The 23,574-nt window shown below is 38.6% G+C and overlaps 1 protein-coding gene across 2 annotated transcripts in view; it reads right to left on the reverse strand.

Annotated features, from left to right (window-relative positions):
* arnt2 (aryl-hydrocarbon receptor nuclear translocator 2) overlaps positions 1-2,782 on the reverse strand; it is a 79,879-nt gene extending 77,097 nt beyond the window's left edge. For both annotated transcript variants that reach the window (XM_053315656.1, XM_053315649.1), the window contains exon 1: positions 2,540-2,782. In XM_053315656.1, coding sequence (XP_053171631.1) covers positions 2,540-2,570 — 31 coding nt within the window. In that variant the 5' untranslated portion in view covers positions 2,571-2,782. The remainder of the gene's footprint in view (positions 1-2,539) is intronic.
* Positions 2,783-23,574: the final 20,792 nt, after the last annotated feature.

The raw sequence follows: 23,574 nt of genomic DNA on the forward strand, positions 1-23,574 counted from the left end.
TAAATAAACTATATTGTACATTTTAAGTAATGAACCGTCTGGTTTCTTCAGGCTTCAGTAATTATCAGGACACTCTTCAGATGGCAGCATTATCAAATGATATATTTAATGATACATATTGATATTGTTTTTTATCCTGCCCTTTTATTGGTAGTTTTTTTTGTTTTTTATATACCAATAAAAAGGAGAAGCACTGAAATTGTGTTGTATAGTTGCTGCTCATTGATAATAAACCTATTGTATTCTATTCTATTCTATTCACTCATCAATATGGAAAAAATATTATCTTATTTCTTTTTGCCATATCACCCTACACTTTCTGATTGAAATGAAAGGGAAAGTGTTTATACTATAGGTACAAACACATTTTTTATATAAAAATAAAGTCCTAATTTAAATAAATGACAAACTGTTAACTACTATTATTTTCCCTCATCAGATCATTTCACCTGTCATGTCTCACATCTTCTTAAACAAATCGGATCTGGGTGACAGCCAGATAATCTTCCCCACTGTACTGCTCTGAGATCATGGCACCGGACAGTAATGCTGGTCTTGGATCAGCGGGCTAACTTTGTCCTCTTCTTTATACAGCAGCAACAGCAGCAGCATTAAGCCTGACTTAATCCTAACTGGGTGTCGTTAGCGGATAGAGGAGCTGCACGTAGCTCTAACTGCACGCTTTCTGCCCAACATCTGAGTGGGTCATTACATTACAACAAGCATATAACATGCGTGTGTGTGTGTGTGTGGGGGGGGGGGGGGGGGGTCATAATCAGATAGGTTTGTTACAGGCCTGGAGGCTCTGCTGCTATTTCTCATCCAGTTCTTTAAATAAGGAAAGGAAGCAGGATTTTGGTCTGTCTTCTCACATCAGCCCTACATTTATTTTCTCCTCCGTTCATTGTTCATTCTAACCATCACCTCATCTCAACACTCGGTATGCAGCTAAGGTGCCAATAACCAACCAGTTCTTTATTTATATTCCCTTTTCATTTACATTGCCAATGAAGTGACACAGAGCATGAGGTAGAGTATGGCTGACCTGCTTTCGTATGAAGGTCTCACGAGCTCTCAGACTGTGTCCTCTACAACAATAATTACTTTGCCTGTCTTTCACAATTTGAACAGATCCTGCAAGTGTTATTTTATTTCACCCACATATTCATTAAGTCCTGTTTAGAGAGGCTGCAAGCAAATTTATACCATGCTTTTTTATAATAATAATACTAATATTAATAATAATGTATAATATCAACTTAAAGTCATGTTCACAGATAGTACAATGATTTCAGTACATTTTGTACAATTAATTTTTCAGTCGTAATTCACTGAATGTATTGTCATATTACAGTGGTTAACTGGATTGTTAATTGTTAAACTGTTTAGTTATTGGAGTAACTAAAATTAAAAAGTAATGACAACAAGATTGTTGAAGTAGGCTATATTGTTTAATTCATTTACTGAAGTTATGTTATGTACAATGGAGATATAAAGAGCCAACCACAGTATCATATCACATTCAATTGATGTTCATACTCTTTATTGTGACCACCAAGAGAAACTCTGCGTTGGGAGCATATCACGCCAGACTCCGTTTTAGTAATCAACAATTCACTGTTTCTTAGATTACCTGAAAATATACATAATACATAGAGCTTCACGTAATACCTATTTCATCGTAACACTAAATGCCATTAAATCGGCAAACATGTGAACCACCAAAGACCAATCATTCCGATTAAATCTGAACTTTTAGTATTGATTCACTCAACTCTGTACTGCCTTCGGCTGTTAATACTGTGGAGGTTGAGGTGTGACTGAATAGCATGGATTCTTAAAGTTAAGATATTATACACATACAGGTCACTTGGTAGTCTAGTCTGGCTATATGCCGGATTGCAAAACTACATTAAAGGGCTCGTGAAATGCTTTCAGTCATGTTTTTCGCTGTGTGTTCCAAGCTTGAAGGGAAAGTCTGCTAAATTGCCATATTTGTAAACACGGGTTGGCACTGCTGTGCATGAGCGCGGTATACCAGAACGAACCGTTTCTACACAATATACAATCAACAGGCGAGGAACAGAGAGATAGAAATATAGCGCACACTGTCTACCAGGCTTCATATTAACCCCACGTGTCATTAAAGCCTCTGAAGTGACATATAACAAGAGCAAAGCTGCAGAGTTATGATATGCAAAATAACCTTTTGTATCAGTGAGTGAGGAAAGCGAAGGGTCGGAGAAATAAACGCTACCTTTACCATCGATACAATATACGATGCCATGCATGAATACGAATAACTGCACAACAACCAAGTCGTTATAACAATCACACGTTTAAGTTTGCAGCAAATCTGTAAAGAATAGCAGTGCTTTGGACGGTTCAGTGGGGGAAGGGGGATTGATGCTGGAGCTAGGCTTCGGCGGCCTGGCGGAGGTTTCGACCCTCTTCAGCAAGTCTGAACAAAACGCAGCTTCTTTTCCTCCACTCTGACTTCTATTAGTAAAGCACAATAACACACTGGATGCTGACTTACCGGACGGGTTGACCGCAGCGGGAGTTGCCATGTTTCCTCAGCGAAGAAAAATAACAAAACAGCAGCAATGGAGATGACGCACAATACGGCTAGAGAGCCCCGTGAGAGACCGTCTACACTCCGCGGGATTGGCACGCGAGGCTCGGTCTAACCGCCTCACATCCGTTAACGCGAGGGAACAATAATCTGGACGCGACACAATAATCAACGGCTGTCTTCTCCACGGAAATGATATTTAGTGTATATTTTAGGAAAATTCCCTCCAAGAACAGACTTAATAAAAATGCAAGATGTCTGAATGGTAGCACCGCGAGATTTTAGGGCTGCTTGAATAAATTAATGTTATAGTGTTGAGTGTGTCTGCTCCAGTGATGAATGTAATGTCAATATGTATGACGTTTGAAATCTAATGCCACACTGTGTGTTATGATGTGATGATTGTACTGGTTGTGTCTGTGCCTTCTGCCACAGGAAGCAGCCCACTGTGGACCACTGCTGCTGGGACAGTGTGGGAAAGCTACAGAGTCACGAGCCCAGCACCCTCTCATAGTCACAAACCTAAACTTCATATGCCTGGTCCCTATTTTCATATAGCATACACCAGTTTGCTCAGAAAGTTGCCTGAAGATACCTCTCTGAAGCAAACATCTCTGTTCTCTAGCATGGGAACCTTAGAAATGACAATCTCCACCTACTTACATAAACACCACATGATAATACTTTGCTGTAATATATACAATGTAAAAGTCCTGCATTAAAAATTCTACCCAGCAAAAGGCAGGTGAAGTGTCAACTATTTAAGTACTCATTATGCAGAATGACACCTGTTTGTGTTATTATTAATACACTAACATGCAGTGCTTTGATGTTGTAGTAGGTCGAGGCATACGTTTTATTTTACTGCTGTAAAACTCCATATTTAATAAGATCGTCAAATGTGTTGTTTGTACGATCCCACTGTTAAAAGAAAGTATACCTGTAAAAAAAGCTCTTTCTGAAATTAAGCAGAACAGAAGTATAAAGTTGTATTAATATACTGGGTTATCGATCCATCACAAACTTGAATTATGGCTAATAAATCATTTAATAATGCTTTTTATGCCATTTATAACAAACACAAATGGTTTTGCCAAGCTGTGAATGTTGTAATCCATTCATAGACAATAACTCTCTAATTAGCCACCAAGTCACTTACAGTTTAGAAACCTATTAGAAATGATGACTTAAAATATTACCTATAACAACCAGAGTAAAGCCCTGTATATGCAGTTCATAGTCATATTTTCATCATATGGATATACATGGAGTTGTCAGTTTATTAGGTACACCTAACTAAAACTAATTCAGTCTAATATAACGAAAACTAAACATTATAACCTTGAAGACTGTAGGATTTATGGCAGGGCAACATTAGTTTTAGCTAGGAGTATCTAATAAACTGGTAAATTAGTGTATACTGATTTCTCTTTAAAGCTGATGTTTAGTTGTATTTGGATGGTCTATACATCAGTCATCCACTCTGTGTAAAGAGACCACTGAACTCATATTATCCACAAACCAATTCCATTCCCTCAAATGCAATTTTTGATCGATCTTCTCTCAATTCCTCCTGTTCATACTGACTATTAGGTTCCCCACCAAATGCACTTACAATAGAAGTGATGAAGGACAAAACCCACACTACAAACATTTTAAAAAAATGTAAAAGGGGAAAAAGGTCTGAGGCTAATATGAAGGTTAAGCAGCTCACAGTCTGAGTACATTAATGACAGATGTTTCCCTGTCATTTTGAAATGTCTCATAGCTTAAAATAAACTTTACATAAATACATGTTTACACAGAAGGAGGACTGTGGATTTAGTCCTCCATCACTTATGAACAAATCTTCAAATGGTCAGTATGAACAGGAGGAATCAAGAAAAACAGGTTTCAGAAGTTTTTGTTTTTGTTTTTATTTTTATTTTTTTGTGATTTTACTAATTTATTTTATATGTTGACAAAGAATGTTGATTGATTGTGATCCTGAATAATAAAACTCTCTAATGCTGCATTATGAAACATGTATTAGCTATGTAGTCCTAACCATCATGACCCTGTTCCAGGATGCACTGGGAGCGCTGATATCCCATGTTTAATTAGCTTAATGATTTCATTTAGTAAGGATGAAACTGGTTCCATGTGCCAACAGAAGCAACGTGTCCCATCAGATCTACAACAAGATCTACTACTGAGACTTTATATTTTTTGTCAGGGGCAACAGAATAAAAAGCAGAAATCCACTTGGTTCCATGGTCCAACGGGTTTATCAGAGCTTTTACAATAAAACAGTTGACTGAAAGATGTGTCAATGAGAGTAGAGAGACTGAATCATTAAGTAAAACCAAACTATGACCTTAATTCAGTGACACAAGCCTCCCCTTTCTCATGACATAGAGTCACTTGATTTGTTGCTGATATCAAAAACACTGAACATCTATATTGTTCTATTTTTTCCCATAAAAGACCCAAACCAAAAATGTATTACTCCATTTCTTAATACTCTCTTGAAAAACAGCTTACACATATACAGTTTCAGTAGTTTCCTGAAACATTTTTAGCAAATGTCACTAGTCAGTAGATGCTTTAAATAGTTTGGCTCTGCTCATGAGATCTGACGACAAAAAATAAATAAAAATCTCCAGACTGATCCTTTAAGCTTCACCCATCTAAACCTGATTTTAATATTGAACTGTAAATCTAATTCAGAATATTCTACGTCACTGTAGAAGTGAAGACGGCTAACATTACATTATTATATAAAGACCTTTGGTTTTCACAGCACACGCTCATGCATACATGTGTCTCACTGATGTGTGTATCTCTCTGTACACACTTGCTGCACCCTTCTTGTGAACACCCACAGACAGTCAGAATGGAGCAGGATCCAGGATGTGTGCCACTCTGCTCTGCTCTGTTTGTGGGCTCAGTATGCAGAGAGGGGATGCAGCAGCCACCAGTGACTCTACCCCCCCAACCCCCCACCCCCCATCCGTCCATCTGCCCCCTTCCTCCTGTCTGCCCTCCATCTAATCTAGCCTCTCTTTTTTAACTTGCCACCCTCCCTCCACTCCTCACCTACCACTCTCTCTTTCGCAGCAGTTTCTCTCAGTACAGACCGGGAGCTGTTCTTCCTCCAGCAGCCGTGCAGGATGTGAGAGAAGCAGGTAAGAAGCTCTGTCGGATTGCTCTGTCCAGCTCTCTTTCTTTCTCTGCACAGGCAACAGTTCTCCATTTGTTAGGACACACTGTGATATAGGCTGTGCTTGATGATTACGGTCAGTGATGTCCTGAAGTGTCTGTAGTGTGTTGGATTAAAACAGTGGAGTGTGGAATCAACATATATACTGTAATTGCTGAACGGAATTGTAATTGTTCTATTGCGGCTGTTGTTTCTTGAGATTAGTAGATGATCTTACTAAACGTTCCTATGCTAGAGAACAGAGGCAGATGTTAGGGTATATTCAGGCAACTTTCTCCTGATTGCTCAGCTCCACTGAGACATTAGAAACTGGGATGATTGCTTTGCTTTGTATGCTTCCAATGTCATACATACAGCTAGAGCTGCGACTAAATATGATTTTCTTCATCAGTTTATCTTCAATCATTTTTACAAGGAATCATTTAATGTTATTGTATAAAATGTGTGAACCCTTCACACTGTGATGTCTCAAAACCAAAAGTTTACTATGTTATAAAACAGAGGAAAGCAGGGAGGAAAAGTGTTTGGCATTTTTTCAGTGATAAATGACTTCACTGATTATCAAAGTTATGTGTGACAAAACAAGATTATGTCAAGGTCAGTATTTTCATGAGATTCCAGCTGCATCACAAGATCTTCATCAGAAGATGGAGTTAGTGATAAAACAGTGATTTCTATCACCTTTAAATATATGATGGTAAAAAGAATGATGAGATTGAACTCATATGCAAATCTCTACAGTGAGATAGTTCAGGATCCACTGTAGCTCATGTGACCCTGGTCTGAAATAAAGACACCTGTTCAGAAAGGTAAACATCACAGTGTGTAGTTTCAGTTGGCAGTTTTTGATAAACACTTCCATGCAGTGTCTGCTACATACAGCTGTTGAGCACAGGATGGTTATGGTTTCTGTACAGCAATGATGGCACCAAACATGGAAACTTATCATAATGACTTGTGTTTAGACCTCAAACATCAGGACCCAGCTGTTTTTCAGAAAACAGTACCTGCAATGAACAATTGTTTCATTTCAGTTTGTGTGCAGATTAAACATGGAAGATACAACGTGTTACTCAGTCATCTTAACAGGTGTTGATAGATGCATTTTGAACTCTGGACAGTTCAGTAAACAAGTATGAACTTGTTTAGCACATGTTGGGATAAAGTCAGTCAATCAAATATCAATACTAATTTTCCACACAGTGGCCACACCATTATTCAGCTCAGGTTGGTTAAGTATGGATGACTGGAACAAATTGGAATATACGCTAATGTATAACCACATGTAGTATAATGTCTTACCAGCAAGTTAATAACTGCCATGAGGTTATTTATTCCCTCACTGTTTAATCACCATGTCAGCCATGTTTCCTCTGTGAAGATTTCCAAGCAGATGCCATTACTGCTAAGTTAGCATTTGTTAGCAAAAAACAGCTAATGTAACATGAGGATCAACAAGGACTATGAGTGCTTTGCTGTGGTCATTTGACAGTCAGAGGATTACTTTCTTGGGAATTGAGGCTAAAATTAGGCCTGTCAGTTGTTAGGTAAACTCAAGACCAGTTGACGTTGTGAGCAGTTGGACTGAAGCTACATATATATTCTGTTTTTTTTAATTAGTTTAAAATGGACAACATATTGTAGAGTAGTGACTAATGTTTTTGTACAGTAGTAAGGGATCATGTACAGTGAGCTGGCCATTATCCTACTTATTACATTATTATTATTTACCTATTTACCAAAGAAATCAATCATTTGGTTTGATGATGATTTTATTGCTTCCACTAAAAATATATCTCTATCTTCATCTATGTTTCCTACTTGTCATTGCTTTGCTGTTGACACACCAGGAAACATAAATGTAATAATAATGTGACAACTGGTAACAATGTAAGTATTATCACTACTGCTTACAGCTTATGTCAGTATAACTAGAAGAGGCATTCACCACACAGGATCTTGCTCCACTTTTCCTTTTCTGTAATGGAGCCAGTAGGGTTTTTTTTGTCACAGTGTGTTCTGAGCGGTTGGTAATTTTACCAGACCTCTTTCTATGGAATGATATAATTGGACAAGGTCCTTCAGAGTCTATAATCAGACTGTCCATAAAAACAGTCTGTTATTCATTCAGCAGCCATTCAGATTTTAAAATGTTGTAACTGTTCGATCAGAATTGAGTATTCAACAAAGCTGCGTAATAATCATTTAGACCATCTGTGTATAATAAAACAGTTTTTGTCATCTTTTGACTGGGCACTTCACTAGTACCTTTAAATATGAGGTACCAGCTAAAGCTGTGCTATTCTAAAGGTAATAATGGAGTTAGATGTAGCTGAAATATGAAGAAAGGCCCAAAGCGTATAAACTAAAATACACCAGTGAGGAGAGATCACTGTCCCTGAAATTTCATAGTAATACCATTCAGTGTTATGATGTCTTAGTTAATACTCCATTTGCTGTTTCACAGTTGCAATTACTGTGCAGTTATATTTGACATTACGATGTTATTTGATCATATATGTGATTCTTTGTTGCATGGTACATTTAAGGTGCATTTGTTCAGTGCATTTCTTTAGGATTCAGGGATGTGTGAACTGTTCACAGACTTTTATAAGTCAGGGAAAGTGGGAGGAAAGGGACAGCAGAGTGTGGGAGGGAGAGGGTTAAATGAAGAAGGCGTAGCATAGACAACAAGATAAATGAGTTGAGGGTAAAGCTTCAAGGAGATGCAGCTTAAAACACTTTGGAGGAGTGTTTTAAGAGGTAGGGTCAGCTGAATAACTGAAGAAGTTATGAGTAGTTATAATATATATAATATATATAGTTAGAAGAGTATGATATGTTTTTCCTTATGATATGGCAGCAACAGAGATGAGGCAATTTGGTAATGTAGCAAACTGGTGTCACAAGGCAAAAATACTGGAATCTGCAGTGTAGTGCTTTATCTGAAAATGAAAATTGACTTAGTAATGTAAAGTAAGGACAGCTGCTGTTCATCTATATTCTGGAATAAAGTGTTTTTTAACACTTTTAAAGGAAAAAAGTGTGTAATGTTATGAATGATTAAGAAAAAAACAATTGATTGCTGAAATTTTGAATGTAATTTATTACGTTTGTATTCAAAATGTGTTTTTATCTTAACATTAAATTATATTTATAAATATATAAACATTACATAGTGATTTATTAAATGAAATGAAAATGTACAATTATGAAAACATGTGACTGACATGAGAATATTAAAATAATATATATTTCATGTGATCAAATAGAGTTGGAATAAACAGGATAGAATACTGTTAGAATAAAGTGATCAGTGTATGAGTGTGAATGTGACTGAGTGGTTGTAATCTAGACAGCATTAAGTACAGTCAGTACAGTTTTACCATTTAACACCACTGATAATATTGCCGTGTCCATCCATGACCTGTAGCTACACCTGTTTGTTTACTTTATCTCTTATTCCTATTGGTGGAACATCAGTACTATCAGCTGCTGTCAATCATGGCTCTGGTTGAGAAATTAAGGAGCATTTCTGACTTTTTGTCCTACTTTCAATAATACAAAATTATTAACATTACATTTTAAAAATACTGACATTATTTCTGACTGCAAAAATGGATGATTCATTTAGTTGGTCTTTAATGTGCCAGTATATTCCAACAGAAACGCTTTGTTCAACCTTTTCAGCAACCAAGTAACTAGAAATACTTTTGCTTTCTGGTGTGCTTGAACCACCAAACTGATTCTTTTCTAACATAACTCAACCTGTTGTACCTCAACAGTTCATGTAACCATAGACATGTAACCTCACAGACCTACATCCTCATTTCACAGAGTCTTGCCTTAGTGTGCTTTGTCACCTCTGATGTTCACACAGTATGGAAACTTATCTGACTGCACATTCTGTAGCAGAGCCTTCTCCAATTGCCTGATGAGCTCTTCAATCTGAATGAACAGTGAAATGAGAACAGATGACAAAGTGATCAGAGAAATCTGTTAAAGGTTCATTATGCCATTGTAATATAGTGGAACATTTCACATTTAAAAGTCACTTTAACACACTCGCATGCACCCACACACACACACACACACACACACAAACACACACACACACACACACACACACACACACACACACACACACACACACACACACACACACACACACACACACACACACACAGGGTCTGGTAGGTTTGTAATGTCTGTTTGGTAGGTTTAGTTTTGTGTCTTGTCTACTTCCTGTTTTATTTTCAAGTGTATGTGTTTTCCCTTGTCTTGTCTACCTTCCTTCCCCCCTGTTGATTGCCTCCCTTCCCCTATGTGATACACCTGTGTCTTGTTAACTCCCAGTGTATGTATGTAGTGTGCTCTTTCCCTTCTGTGCCAGATCGTCTTGTCAGATGACTATCAGCGTTCCAATGTTTGTTTCTTAGTGTTTATTCTTAGTGTCATTGACCAGTTTTTCGAGTTCTGAGTTTTTGCCCAGTGTTTGTGTACCTCTGCCCTGTTAATTGGATTTTCTGGTTTTTGAAATTTGGACTGATTAAACGGCTTGAGAACTGTTCTTCCTTGTGTCCTTGTCTTTGAATTCTGAGTCCACCTCTCCGTTACCTGGGTTGATTTACCCAGACATTCGCAATCTGGCTAAGCGGTACTACGAAGCTGGTTATCAACTCGGTTGAACCCAATCTGGATCACTGCGCGCTCACATAAAGGGGAGGTGTTTGCAGTGTCTGACCAATCGCAAACATGGAGAAACTCCGCAGAGCAGCCTACTTTACCATGGAGGAGCAGACAATTATTCTTCAAAAATATGAAGAATTCAATCACATCATCCAGGCCAAAAGCAACACTGTTGCTGCAGCAAAAGCCAGGAAGGAATGCTGGCAGAAAATTGCATTGTTAGTTTAATATTCAACATTCATTTGACATTCAAAATACAAACCTATTATGCACTTCAACTAGTTGAGTGAATGATGTCAAACCAACTGTATAACATACAGACTAATATCCCTCATGTGCCACAAGGAATCTTTTTTAAATATATATTTAGGTCATTTTTTACAATTAAAAAATATGAATAAGATTCTGCTTTTCTGCACTTTTGCAGCGATTACTCTCAGGTTCCTGACAAGTTCTGAAACTGGAGGTTATTTATTTATTGTAGGCTACATGTAAAAAATTGACGAAAAGATATATTTGAAAAATAAGCCTGGTTGCACATGAGGGATATTAGTCTGAATGTCATACAGTTTGACATCATTCACTCAAATGGCTAAAGCACATAATGGGTTTGTATTTTGAAAGTCAAATGAATGGTGAATATTAAACTAACTTAATGTCGCTTGAAAATCATTCTGTACCTTTCGTATAGGATTTCATCGGGGACATCTAAAGGATTGCATCTCCCTAAAAACTCTTATCCAGAACATAACCTGCTCCGGAGCAGGTTAGCCGTTCAGCGTAAGTTACCATGGTGTTTTACCCCGGTAAGAAGTGAACCAGCGTCGTAGGATGGAAAACCTAGGGTTAACCCTGAAGTTACCTCGATAAGAGAAAATCCAGCTTCGTAGTACAGGCCTCTGGTCTGTGCCTGATACACACATAGTGATACAGTCTTACTTTGGGAATGCAGAAATGGGAGTGTGGAGGTAAAATATTCACTCAATTTTGGTTAAACTGGCATTTAAAAAATGTAGAAAAATACTACTGACACGTCCCCTGTGCCACTTTTAATCACCAGTAGCTCTATGGAGCTGTGTCTTTATGGCTATGTTTTAATGCTCAATCCCGATTTATTGCTCAAATACGATTTTTTTGTTTCGCTGTTCATTTTACATTTTTAAATGTGTCCTGTCTGCGGACTGCGATGTGAACAGCTCACGCTCCTGAAGTGAGCCGCATGCTCAGTTGATCATTAATGGCGTCACGCACAGAACAGTGTTTACGGAAGCGAACATGGCAACAGCAACAGCTGGTGAAGTTACTGGTAGTCTCATTTATGGTCTAATGTTAAAAACAGTGTGTGAGCGGGTGATGTTAAAAAGGAGGAAGAGGAGAAAGAAAATGAATACTTCGATTAATGATGTCTTTATGCAGAACATTAGCTGTGTGTTGCTCCAGAATAACGTCAAATTGCGGTCGCATTCAAATAAATTCGATATGTATCAGATTCAGTAGCACATTTGAAAGTGGCCTGAATTGGATTCAATGTGACTTCTGCTGTTCACATTGTCAGAAACAAATCAGATATGGGTCACATTTGAGCGAACAAATCGGATTCAGGTCACTTTTAACTGCAGTGTGAATGTAGCCTTGGAGAGGCCCCTCTCCAAGGCCGCACTGTCTCTTTGCAATGATCATTTCATACATAATAGTGTTCTGTACAGGAAGGCTATGAGATGAGTCAGTAAGAGACAGTGAGTAGCCAAACAGTGCCACCTGTGGCTCAGGCTTAAACACACAGTTATACATTTCAGTTTTGGACATGCCCAGAAAAGGTGGGCTAAGGAACCATAAGCAGACTTACATGGATCACATAAAGGAGAGACAGTTGGATAGATTCTATGTAGTTTACTTTTTGAATAATGGAGTCTATGCACCTTAAATTGGATTAACTGGTGTCTGGCATTAATTGACTTTTACTGAGACCCTCCTCCCAAACAATGTCATCAATCTGGAGCCCCAGCTCCTCTTCCCAAGCTTTCTTCAAATAGTGGACGGCAACGTTCATTTGTTCAGAAAATACTTTAACAAAATCTGAAATCAAGTGTTTTGAATCAGGTGGACCAAGCAAAAGTCTATAAACCCTGCTTTCCTCAGGGAGAGACTCAAAATTGGGCACATTTTGTTGGACATAGTTCCTGACTTGTAGATATCTAAAGAAGTGTGTTGAGGGAAGGGAAATTTGTCTTTCAACTGAATAAATAATGCAAACTGTTGATGTACAGATCTTGTAAAAGTACTATTCCATTTAGCCTCCAACTGTTAAAAGTTGCATCTGAAAGTGAAGGAGGAAATGAATGGTTATAACACACTGGATTATTGTAGCCAGGCAACTTGCAGCACTTCTTAATTTGCTGCCAAACAGTTGAGAATTATTCGGTTATTCACCTTTGTTTTTTCAGGCAGTCCAGATGTTGAGAAGAGGAGTGCTGGAAGTAAACTGTTTATGACGTCTCTCTTTTCAATGGCTACCCAGGCAGGAATGTTTGTTGAAATCCCCAGACTGTAACATTCACGCCAATAAGCAAGAGCTCTAAGGTTTACTGCCCAATATTAATATAATTAATATAATAATACGTATAATATTTGGGTGGATGCTAGAGTCATCTCTAATGTGTAGAATCCATCAGTCCTTGTTTTGTTCATACTCCGTATTGCCAAAAGGATGCTGTTTGACTCTGTATTGGCCCCCTTGCCCACCTCGAGGCCTGCCATGATATGTTCTGTTAGCTCGGTTGAACTTCAGTCTCATTTGGTCCTTGGTCCAGTGGCTTTCTGCGATATGTCTTTGGTTTTGGCATCTTGCCACTTTTAACAGTAGGATAATTTGATAAGAGGTCGGGTAAACCGACGAATTTCAAATGAAAATTAGAGTTGTTTAGAACATGGAGAGGAGCTCCGGAAAATCGGTTAACCTAACCTAACCTTAATCTTAAAACCAAGTTTGAACTCTTGCCCTTTGAAGTTGTGAGGACTGGCTGAAATGGGTTCTCTCAAAGATAGGAACATACACACACACACACACACACACACACACACACACACACATACTAGTAAAGTATGTGTGGAGAAAATCCTTCCTCCAGAAAACATTACAGTGAAAATGAATTTTATATTTACTATCTATCATGATGTCGGTAAAGGTAGAAGCATCATTTTAAACTTATTTTTAATCCAGTGTAAGAGGTGCACTTTGCATGCTGGGAAGTCGTCAATTGCCAGCAATTTGTGTGTGTGTGTGTGTGTGTGTGTGTGTGTGTGTGTGTGTGGTGTGTGTGTGTGTGTGTGTGTGTGTGTGTGTGTGTGTGTGTGTGTGTGTGTGTGTGTGTGTGTGTGTGTGTGTCTGTCCTCCACCAGTCTTACTGCGTGTCACAAAGCCTCAAGTCATGGTAGGTGCTGCTTGGGAAATGCACTTATTAGCTTCCTTTTTGAGAATTAGACAAATAGATCAATACCAATCTCATGCCTATAATTAAGCCTAGAAGAATGAGCAAACAGCTGGCCTGTCTTTGTCTGTCTTGTTTATTATTTAATCTGTACAAAAAGAGAAATGTAGCACTCCTGTGCAGCCACATTTATCCACTTTATGCCTGTCACTGCTCCTGGCTGTTGTTCAAGTAGTTCCAGTAAACAACTAAAAAAAACATAAATCATAATTTTACATTTCTGTTTGTGTACAGAGTAAACAAACATGATGAATTCTAATTAATTATCTTTAGTGTTGGTAGCCATATTTTAAAAAAGGTTTTAATTCCCTAGCTGTTTCCCCTGCTTCCAGTCTTTATGCTAAGCTAAGCTAACAATGTCCTGACTCCTACTCTTTACTTAAAGTTGGTTGATTTTAGTCATCTCTGTGGACAAAAGCAGTAGCATTTCCCATGAGCACCCGTCATAAATATTATTCCTCTGTGCCATAGATCTCCATAACTATTAAAACATGTCATTGAGCAACATCACTGCACTAGGTGATGTGTTCCTTTAGCACAGAGATTATGGTCATTGGTCAGGAGAGTAATACCAACCATTACTTTCTCTGGTTGTAAGACAGATGCCACTGAGCATGTACGGGAATGCAGGGACTTATTATGCTTTTCCTTATTTTCACAAATACATATATATGTTACAATGTCAGATGTTTTTATAATCATGGCCAATGTGCCAAACAATGGCAGGCTGCTTGGTTTTTGTATTTTTTTTTACACTGACATTCTGTCATTTTTCCATTGTTTGGAGGTTAGTCACACCAAGACGACCGTTGGCCATATCTCCATAACACAGCACTGCAAAGTAATATCTACCTTACTTGTTGGAGGTGTGCTGGTCTTCTGAAGTTCTGCAGCTCTCAACATCATCATCACTGTGGCAGTTTCTGCTTGAACTTTTCCTCCCTGCATTATTTCTAACAGATCCACTCAAAAAGAGCTCCAAATATCTGTCTTGTTATGTCTTGTCATTTCAACCAGTTTTAGTGCTGCTATCAAAACTCTGATAATTCAATCAGTAACACATTCAATTTCTTGTAAATTCAGCTAAGACTGACTATTAGAGGCAGAGGCTGACACTTCCTTTATCTAGTATAAGATAGTTTTTTAAATTGTGATCATGCAAAGCTACTCTAGTGGAGTCCAAAATAAAAAATATAGCTCTGGAAATGAGCGTAATAGGCTATTTTTAACTGCCCCTAATGAAATGAACCCTGAAAAAACTGACCCATACTTCAATTTAATGGTTTCAATAATTCACAGTGTTTTAGAAGACATGTAATCATATCATTCTATTTCTGTCATAATGTTTTTTTTCCTATGAGTTTTGTTTTGATCTGAGAGTGTGTCAGATTCTTGATATTTGAGTTGGCTTTTGGTCTTGGTCCTCATGCCTTTCTACAAGCTGTGTAGTAAGATGTTTTAATCTGTCTTTACTTGATGTCTTTTTTCTTTGTTCACTGTGTCTGATGATAGCAAGAATTGGACTTGGTCAGACAGTAACAACAGTACTTCACAGTGCAGTTGTACCTCATAGATCTTTGTTTAAACTGTGTAATTTCCTTGAGCACAAGGTGGCTGCACTTTATTTTTTACCTGCCCAGAGGGATCTTCAACTGGATATCTATATGCAACAACGTGCTTATCTTCACATTGTTGTTGTTGTTGTCTACGTGTGTTCTTACTCTGTCTATGTGTGTTCTGACATGCTCCTTTATTACCATGAACACTCACGCTGTAGTTTAGTTTGACTCAGTCCTTCACAAACAGTCCTGCTGGTAGAAATACTCACTAGAGAGCCAAATAAATTCCATGCTTAAAATAGTCCTCGAAAAAATGCACAATTTCCTCCTGTCTGAATCATATTTGCTAAAAACGACAGTAAACAGCTGTATTAGGAAATTAGTAAGTATAATAAAAACTATATAAGCCATTTTCAAATATTTACACCTTCAGTTTGATCCATTTGTCTGTACTGTTCTGCTCAGACAGCACCCATGTAGACTGGAGTCTTGTCATGATACCCATCAGAGCCAGAGTTCAACATGAGACTTTGGTGAGACTGACAGTTCTTTCTTTCATCCAAACAACTACATGGACTTTTCTGTAGATGCAAGATGCAAAGATATTCAGACCAGTCTCATGCAATCAATCTCATGCACCATGAATTAAAAAAATAAAAGGTATTAAAATAAATGGAAATCTACTGAGACTGAATGTAGAGTAGAACTGCATGTGCACAAACATAATTTGTGAAAGTTTCCTCTCTTATGCATAACTGTACACTAACCCTCCTGATGCTGCAGTCTAGCCCACCTTTGTTTGTTTTGTTTGCTTGTTCATTCCTTGCTGATTAGACCTACAGTATGTATTAACTGTACAATTTACTCCATCCTTCCTTTATTACAGCCTGCATTTAAGCCATCTATTGAAACCACATTGTTGCCACCTAGCACAATGGTGAAAAATATTTTTTATGCAGTATACATGCAGTAAAAATGGGTATCAGCTGCATTAAAATTAAATAAATTATGCACTTTTTTCCATTTGTGTATATTCAGGGTCACAATAGGAAAAGTCAGACAAAAAGAAATGTGTACATGGTGTTTTTACAGCCCTCAAGTGTAAACATGTCTTATTTCACCTTCTGACCAGCCACGCACCTATCAGAGTCAGAATGTATGGTGCTACTTGCAGCAGTGTGGACATTTTAGTGACAGTTTGTATCAGAGGCCTAGGCATGGGAGCTATAAAGCTTTCAGACAGCAGACCTCCCTCTAGCTCTCTTATCTCCTCTGTACTCTTGGTGGACTGGACTATTATAGCCTTTTCACTGTAACCTGGTCTGTGGGAATTACAGGACTCAGCTACCACTTCAGTGCTGGGGGAAGAAAAGAGTGAGGGAGTGAAAGGCTAATTCCTGTAGTGCAGAGTAAACAAGGGCTGATGGGGGGAAGGGGGGGTGGGGATGGGACACCAGTTCTGCTTAAGGTTTTCTCTCCTCCCATCTGGCTCCACTCAACACAACAAAAAAAAACAATGACTGTGGCAGTTACAGCAGATGTGGGCTCTGTTTCTTGCCTTATGCCTTTTACTTTCTTATTCACATTGACACTACTTTACTATTACTAACTAAACTTCACATTTACACAGGGGATGTAGCTGAATCTTTTCCTACATTTTTATCTACAGAATATTGAGTAACATATATTAGTCACCATGCCACCATCAACACAGCCCCTTGCATTACTTTAATGCAGGGCGTTCAGTTTGAGCGCAGGTTGATGGTTTGGATGAAGTCATTATTGAAGATAATTCTGTAAGGTTGACAGGAGAAAAACAGTCTCAATATGTATCAGGTCTTACAGCCTTTTCCAAATGTTCTGTGTTTGTGGATAAATTGGTACCTAATGAGGACAGGAGACAATTCATTTGGTCTCTAATAGTTAGAATCTTATCATGAAAGAAACTCTTGAGGTCATCGCTTGTGAGAGTTATACAAATATATGGATCAACAGTGTCATGACTCTTTGTCAGCTTGGTCAAAGTGCGTGATTCTGCAGCACTACCAAGAAGATGATCAATCTGGGAGAGACTAAAATCAGAATAAGAGTCCTTTGTGGAATAACTTCCTCAAATTTAGTTACAGCACTATCAGACGTACATCTAGACATTTTTGTCTAATGGCATGTAGTCCAGTAATAAGAATTGAAGTTATTAAATAAGAACAAGGTCGAGGGTGTGGTTATAAAGGCCCATTTATGCTCAATGTACATACGAAAATGTATATGTCCTTTTCAAACGATGTTAGCGTCACTGCTCACATACTTCCATGCGTCCTTTACGTTGGCATGGATGTTAACCAATACATCCACCAGGGCACAGCGCTGAGTCAAAAGTTTATGACAACAACAAACTCAAAAACAAACATGGCGACTGTGGAGGAGATATTGATAATGTTCTTCTTGCATAAAAGACAAAAACGATATGTTTAAAGTTTTTAACCAACTCACACAACCCCCCCCCCCACCCCCCCCCATGGTTTCCGTGGGAACTGCTCCGTTTGGTCCGTATCCATAAGCTTCATGGAAATGTGCAGAAATACAAACGAAATGAACGCAGAGCACGGACTGAAGGCTCCGTCTGTATCTGGATCCGTATTTAACGTTGAGCGTAAATGGGCCTTAACTGTGAGTGAGAGAAGCTTATTGAATCTACAGTAATGACGTAAACACAGTGCTAAGGCTATCATTAGATGTCCACATGAATATTAAAGTCACCTATTATAATTACTTGGACTAAATTTGATTAAAAAACCTGAGAATTCACATAAAAGTTCAACATACAGGCCAGGAGGACGGTGTTACAAGAAGACTGGTTGTTTTCCAGGTTGTGTATGAAAGACCTTTTTGAAAAACTTCTGAAAGAATTATAATTGAGTTTGAAATAGCTGCAACTCTGTCTGGGAGGAGTGGATTCATTTAGATTGACATATTATTCCTGACACAGCCAAGTTTCAGTTAGACAGAATAAGTCAATATGATTATCTAAGATCAGATCATTCAGTAATGTGGTTTCAGACGATAGAGATCTGGGGCCCATCCTGTGCTCAGCGCACAGCGGATGGCTTGACGCATGTATCTTTGTTAGTTTCAGACTTACGCAGTTGTCATTTTCTCGCTCTGCACCCACATTTTTTCTAAATAGCAAATGCACTTACATCAGTCTGTGTGCCTATGGGCGTGTTGGTCTCAAAATGAGGTGTGGTCAGGCGCATTGGTGGCACGTTGCTATTTTGAGGCGGAGGAAAGCAATTGCTACTGACAAAAAAACAAAAACATGTCTGAAGTCACTGAAGCATATTTCACTGTTATTTTAAGAGCGCATTATCAAGATTTTACACTGTGCATGTTCAGTGGTGGACAGTAACGAAGTAAATTTACTTGAGTGTGTTGAAATGTAACTACTGTACAATATGAAGAAATTTCATTTGTTGATTAATGCAGCTGAGTCTGTGTTCTGAGGCTTCTTTTACCTTTATTTGTTTATTTTTGAGCTATAAACATGTCTGTAGCAGAATCGCATCAGTGTATTGTATAATGACAATAAAGCTACTTTCCTGTATTTCCGGAGATATTTTTTAAATAGCCTACTTTTACTTAAGTAATTTTTTAAGCAAATACTTTAATACTTTTACTTAAGTAATATTTTGACTAAGCTACTTTTATTTGTATTGGAGTAATATTTGACAAGGAGTATCTGTACTTTTACTCAAGTAGTGAAGTTGTGTACTCTGTCCACCTCTGTGAAAGTTACACACAGAGGGACAGGCAGCAGCACACAAACATACAAACAAACAAAAAGTATTACATCAACATATTGAAGATTAAATGAGAATGAGCCTTCCACTACTGTGTATGTTTGTTAGTGGGAGGGTTCAGCACCTTGCAGAGAGCCGCTGTGAACAGTCCTAACAACTGTATGAAGGCTTAACATGATTCAAACAGTTTTGAACAATATTTAACACATATTTTTGAGATAACATTGATCAGGTTTAGATAATTTCAACAATTGCTGAGTGTATCTGTTACTACATGACTGAACAAAACCATTTTGAATAGAACCAAAGTTGTAATTAAAAGATAAATAAACGAAAATAAAACTGCAATGTATGTGTTGTGCAGCTAAAATATGCAGCACAGAGTGAGTTATTGGTGTTTTTGCGGAGAATTGATCTCAGAACCAGGTCTGCTTCTGGAGGAAAGTTGCTCCACTTCCACTTTGTGATTTTATCAACAAGAAAATCATTTGAACATCTGTGGTTAAAACATCTGTATTGACCTATTAATGAATGTGGGTGATTCTTACAGAGTATGTTATCCACAGCTGACTATACTGTAGGACTGATATGTTGGTAAGTCCAAAACCTCTGAGATGCTGCACAGTGTCATTACACACAGCTGCTCTTGATGCGGTGTGGGGAGGCCGTATGAAGGATCCGCTGCTGCACCCGGGCAGCGAGGACGACCACAAACCTCCACCAAGACTGAGCGGATCTTAAGAATGGTGCGACGATGATACGCGGAAAACGTGCTGGTGTGGCCAGGAATGATTAGGTGCTTGTCTGAATTTGCCGATGAAGAGAGGCTCTAAGAGCCATCGATAATGAAATAGTTACGGTGACCAGGGGGTAGAAGCTGCACCTGAGCCTAGGAGTTCTGGCCTTCATGCTCCACAGCCTCTTACCCGATGGGAGGGATACAGTCCATGGGCCGGGTGGGTTGGGTCCCCCATGATGCAGGCTGCACTGTTCCTGCACCTCCTGATGTAGATTCCTCAATGGATGGAAGACTGCTGCAGGTGATCTTCTGGGCAATTTTCACTACCCTCTGCAGCGCCTTCCTGTCAGCAGCAGAGCAGTTTCCATACCAAGTGGTGATGGAGAATGTGAGTGTACTCTCCACCACACACCTATAGAAAGCTGCCAGTACTGAGGTGTTGAGGCCAGCCTGCCTCATTCTCCTGAGAAAATAGAGGCCTTCTTCAGGATGTTGGTGGTGTTTATAGTCCACTTCAAGTCCCTGGAAATGTGGATTCCAGGTACTTGAAGCTGTTACCATTTCCACAGCTGTGCCATTGATGAACAGGAGGAGGGAGTGTGGCTTCCCCTCCTAAAATCCACAACTAGCTCCTTTGTCTTCCTCACATTGATACAGAGGTTATTCTCCCCGCACCAGTCCACCAGATCTTTCACCTCCTGCTGATATGACAACTCATCACTGTGGGATATCAGTCCCACTACTGCTGTGTCGTCAGCAAATTTCACAATATGGCTGCCCAGGTGTTTAGCTGTGCAGTCATGTGTGAATAGCGTGTACAGCAGGGGGCTCAGTACACATTCTTGGGGGGAGCCAGTGTTGAGAATGATGTGGGAGAAGTCCAGGACCCAATTGCAGAGGGAAGGTGTTAATCCCACCAGCAGTAGTTTGTTGGCAAGAGTCTGCGGAATGATCGTGTTGAACGCAGAACTGAAGTCCAGAAAGAGCAGCCTGAGATAAGAGTCTCTGCTCTCCAGATGGGTGAGAGCAGTATGGATTACTGAAGATACTCCATCTGATGTAGAGCGTTTCCTCCTGTAGGTGTACTGCTGTGGATCTGTGTTACTGTCAATATTACTCCTTATGTGGTCCATGACTAGTCGCTCCAAGCATTTCATGATTATGGGAGTCAGAGCCATGAGGGTCCACCATTTAGCATTGATGCTGATAAATGTACATTCAGTGATGTCATCTCGTTTGAATCATAAAAGGCAAATTTAAGTACAAACTTACCAGAAATAAATAATAATCTAAGATCCCTGCTCATTACACGTGAGCATTAAAGGCACAGGCTCTAGGGCTGCAACTAACGACTATTTTGATAGTCGACTAGTCATCGATTATTGAAACGATTAATCGACTAATCGGATCAGTGGTTCTAGCTTGTAAGGCGCCCGGATGAATTCCCCTTCAGCGGCCTCCATATATATAGATCAATAGATAGAAATAACAACCATAAATACCAAAATGATATACAATCATCAATACAAACAATCAAGTATAAGAAATAGAAACATTTCGTGTATGTACATATAAGTAAGTTAATTAAATCATTCCAAATTATAACATATTGCTAATAAAAGTAAACTGCACAAATCCTATATCACACAAATAGAACAACACATTTATACACACATCAATATTACCATCCTCTAGCAGCAGAGTCATCAAAGAGTCAAGACTAAACCAGTTCACAAGACTGATTTTACATTATTCTTAATGATTTTACTCACAACCCAGAACAAATACAACAGTATGAACTGTGGTTTATTTGGTGTGACTGATTTTAACTTTTGCATCATTAGGCCACCGTACAAAATTAGGTGCGCTAGACTCGTCAGTGGAAACCTGAGGTCAACCTGCTGCTGCTCCTCTCCTACCTCTGACTGAGATCTCAGCAGGTAGAAGCTGTTAGTTCATAAACTAGAAGTAAGGCATGCACTGTAACAAGGTAAACTGATCCACACGCTGACATTATATCATTGACGTAAATGAGCGATAGAAAAAAAACTATCTTTTTTGTATGTGTGTGTGATGCTGGCTGCCCATATTGCCACTGAATCGGATGAATTACTACAGCACCACTGTTGGTGGTGCTGTAGTGCCGAGTTATTTTCTTCACCTCAGAGTTGGGTTAAGTTGTGTAATGCTGCGGTGTGTATTGTGTTTGTTACTGCTGGAGTTCACTGCTCCGCAAAGCACGAAAAACACCCCTGATGACGTAACCGACAATTATCAACAATTAAATTTGTGGGCGTATAATTTTGTCATCGATTTTTGTCGACAATGTCGACTAATCGTTGCACCCTTACTTTTGATATGATTCAAGGTTTAGTGTTGATTAGTACATTTACATTTTGACACATTTCAGATTGCAAAAGTAAAAAAAAGAATATCATATTAAATATTTTATTAATTACATTGCCAATTGAAATAATCAACTAATGTTTTTCAAACAGATCGAAGAACGAATAAAAGAGTTTTGACAGTGACAAGCGTCCCTTTTTTCAAGCCAGTAGCTTATTGTTGAGGTTGTTGACTTTTGGGGACAGCTTTGAGCTATCCAGCTCGAGGAAGAGTTTCTGAAAGACTTCAAATGTATACCTGAGCTCCTTGGGGTATTCAAGATTCACTGCATATGCCAACCCAACGAGCATGGAGCAAGCCCTTGGAAAGTTACCCAGAGCAGTCAGGACCTTTGTGCCATGATTCCAATGTTGTTGGAACCCTCTGACGTATTGGTCTGGATGCTGTAGATTTTTATCCTTTGAACAGCAAGATCCTGTGACACACTGTCTTCATCAGCATCCTGAAACATTGTGTATTTCAGACCAGAGGAGAGAGTCCTTACTGAATATCTCCCAAACTGCATCCAACCCTCTGGATTAGAAAACAACTAGCACCCAATTTACATCAGGGTCTGAGAAAAATCATATAATGTACTTGTAAAAAAGAAGCATATGTTCATGCTGCCCAAATTAAACAGGATCTAATCAGCTCACAATCAAATCAAAACAATGCAATGACACCCGAGATGATGATCTGAATTGAGTCAGTTATACGCATTTGAAAATTACATTTCTGAAATAAAATCAATCCATTGCTGTGTAAATAGTTACTTTCGTATTTCTTATATACACTAACACAGGCTGGTCACGTGTCAACCAGTATGGCACTGTAAGTTCACTCCTTAAGTTTGGAATCATCCACAGCAACTGTATCAACTCTGTTCATTTGCTTATTTTAGAAGCTGCCTCAGTCTCTGCAAAGGTGTTGCTTTGTAGAAGAAGCTCTCAGATAGAAACTTTTAAAGCCAAATAATCAAGAGTTTAAAAATATAAAATATAGCTGTTAGCAATGCATTTCTTGACAAAGAGAATAACTTAACGACTAATAACTTTTTGTTCTACCATTTGGTGAATCAGATTGAGATTGTTAGCAACACACAGAGGACAATGATTACTTACACGACTCAACAAAACTACA

This window comes from Scomber japonicus, chromosome 1 (genome assembly GCF_027409825.1).
Source record: "Scomber japonicus isolate fScoJap1 chromosome 1, fScoJap1.pri, whole genome shotgun sequence".
Taxonomy (NCBI): domain Eukaryota; kingdom Metazoa; phylum Chordata; class Actinopteri; order Scombriformes; family Scombridae; genus Scomber; species Scomber japonicus.